This window comes from Austrofundulus limnaeus, unplaced genomic scaffold (genome assembly GCF_001266775.1).
Source record: "Austrofundulus limnaeus strain Quisiro unplaced genomic scaffold, Austrofundulus_limnaeus-1.0 Scaffold2447, whole genome shotgun sequence".
NCBI classification, from domain to species: Eukaryota; Metazoa; Chordata; class Actinopteri; order Cyprinodontiformes; family Rivulidae; genus Austrofundulus; species Austrofundulus limnaeus.
In genome coordinates this window covers 11,357-12,433 of record NW_013954849.1, presented here as the reverse complement: position 1 = coordinate 12,433, position 1,077 = coordinate 11,357, and the positions used below count along the sequence as shown (strand labels likewise).

General features: G+C 43.3%; 1 protein-coding gene across 1 annotated transcript in view; it reads left to right on the top strand.

Annotated features, from left to right (window-relative positions):
- Positions 1 to 442: 442 nt before the first annotated feature.
- The window catches only part of LOC106511013 (netrin-4), a gene marked incomplete at its 5' end in the record, with an annotated part of 6,035 nt that continues 5,400 nt past the window's right edge, over positions 443 to 1,077 (top strand). The window contains 1 exon segment of the mRNA XM_013999750.1: positions 443 to 721. Within this exon segment, the coding sequence (XP_013855204.1) occupies positions 443 to 721 (279 nt within the window).

Sequence of the window (1,077 nt, the reverse complement as noted above, 5' to 3'; positions counted from 1 at the left end):
ACACACACACACACACACACACACACACACACACACACACACACACACACACACACACATATAATTTGTAATTACAGGGTATAAACTCACATTATTTCAAACTGCATTCTCCTAACCTCTGTTATTTTTAATACAAATGCAGGAGTGAGTGACAAGAGCTAATCGTGCAGTAAATGAGAGCGATTTGTCATGAGGAGTTGTTTTGGTGGATCACTTAATATATTTTTAGATGTCAATGGGGTGTGTGAATGCCATAATATTGTTTCAACATAAAACTAGAGCAAAGGCAGTTTATGTTAAAGTTAACTCAGATTGAAAAATAGATCATTTGCCTCTGGAAACAGCTTAAATTGGTTTGTTGGTTGCTTGTCTGTGTTTTTGGGGAACTATATTGCACACAGTGTAAAAACAGCTCATCTCTCTGTCTCTCTCTGACTTGCAGGTGATTTACAGAACCCTCCCCAAGTGGCAGTCCCTGGATCCGTTTGGGCTCGAGGGCCAGCAGCAGCTTAGGGTGACCAACATCCGAATCCGGTTACTGAAGCATCAGCCGTGTCCCTGCCAGGCCAAAGACCTCGCCTCCGCGCAGGAAGCCCGTCCTGCTCGACACTTCGCCGTCTACGACCTGATAGTGAAAGGGAGCTGCTTCTGCAACGGCCACGCCGAGCAATGTGTCCCTGCGCCGAAATACCAGCCCGCCAGAGACCGGACCCACCACGTGGTAAGACCAGACCTGTCAGTTATGGTTTAAGCTCTGAATTAAAGTAATATAACTAAGTTTTGTTAATTGATTAATTGATTTGAACTGAGATGCTCCCATTAAACCTGTTTTAGATGTGATGCAGATCGTGACACTTCTCCTTTCCAGTCTTGTTTTGACAGTCTAACATACTGTTCCAGTTCTCAAATCCCTTTTTTTTTATAATTATCTTGCAGTAATCACACTCTGTGGGCATGTTTTTCACATTTCTCTGAATTTAAGATGCTAAGACCTGATAGTTCGAGGCCAAATAGCTTGTTCTCTTTTGTGCTGGCTGGTTTGTTTATAAAAGACTCAAGGAGGGGTCACCTTTCTCC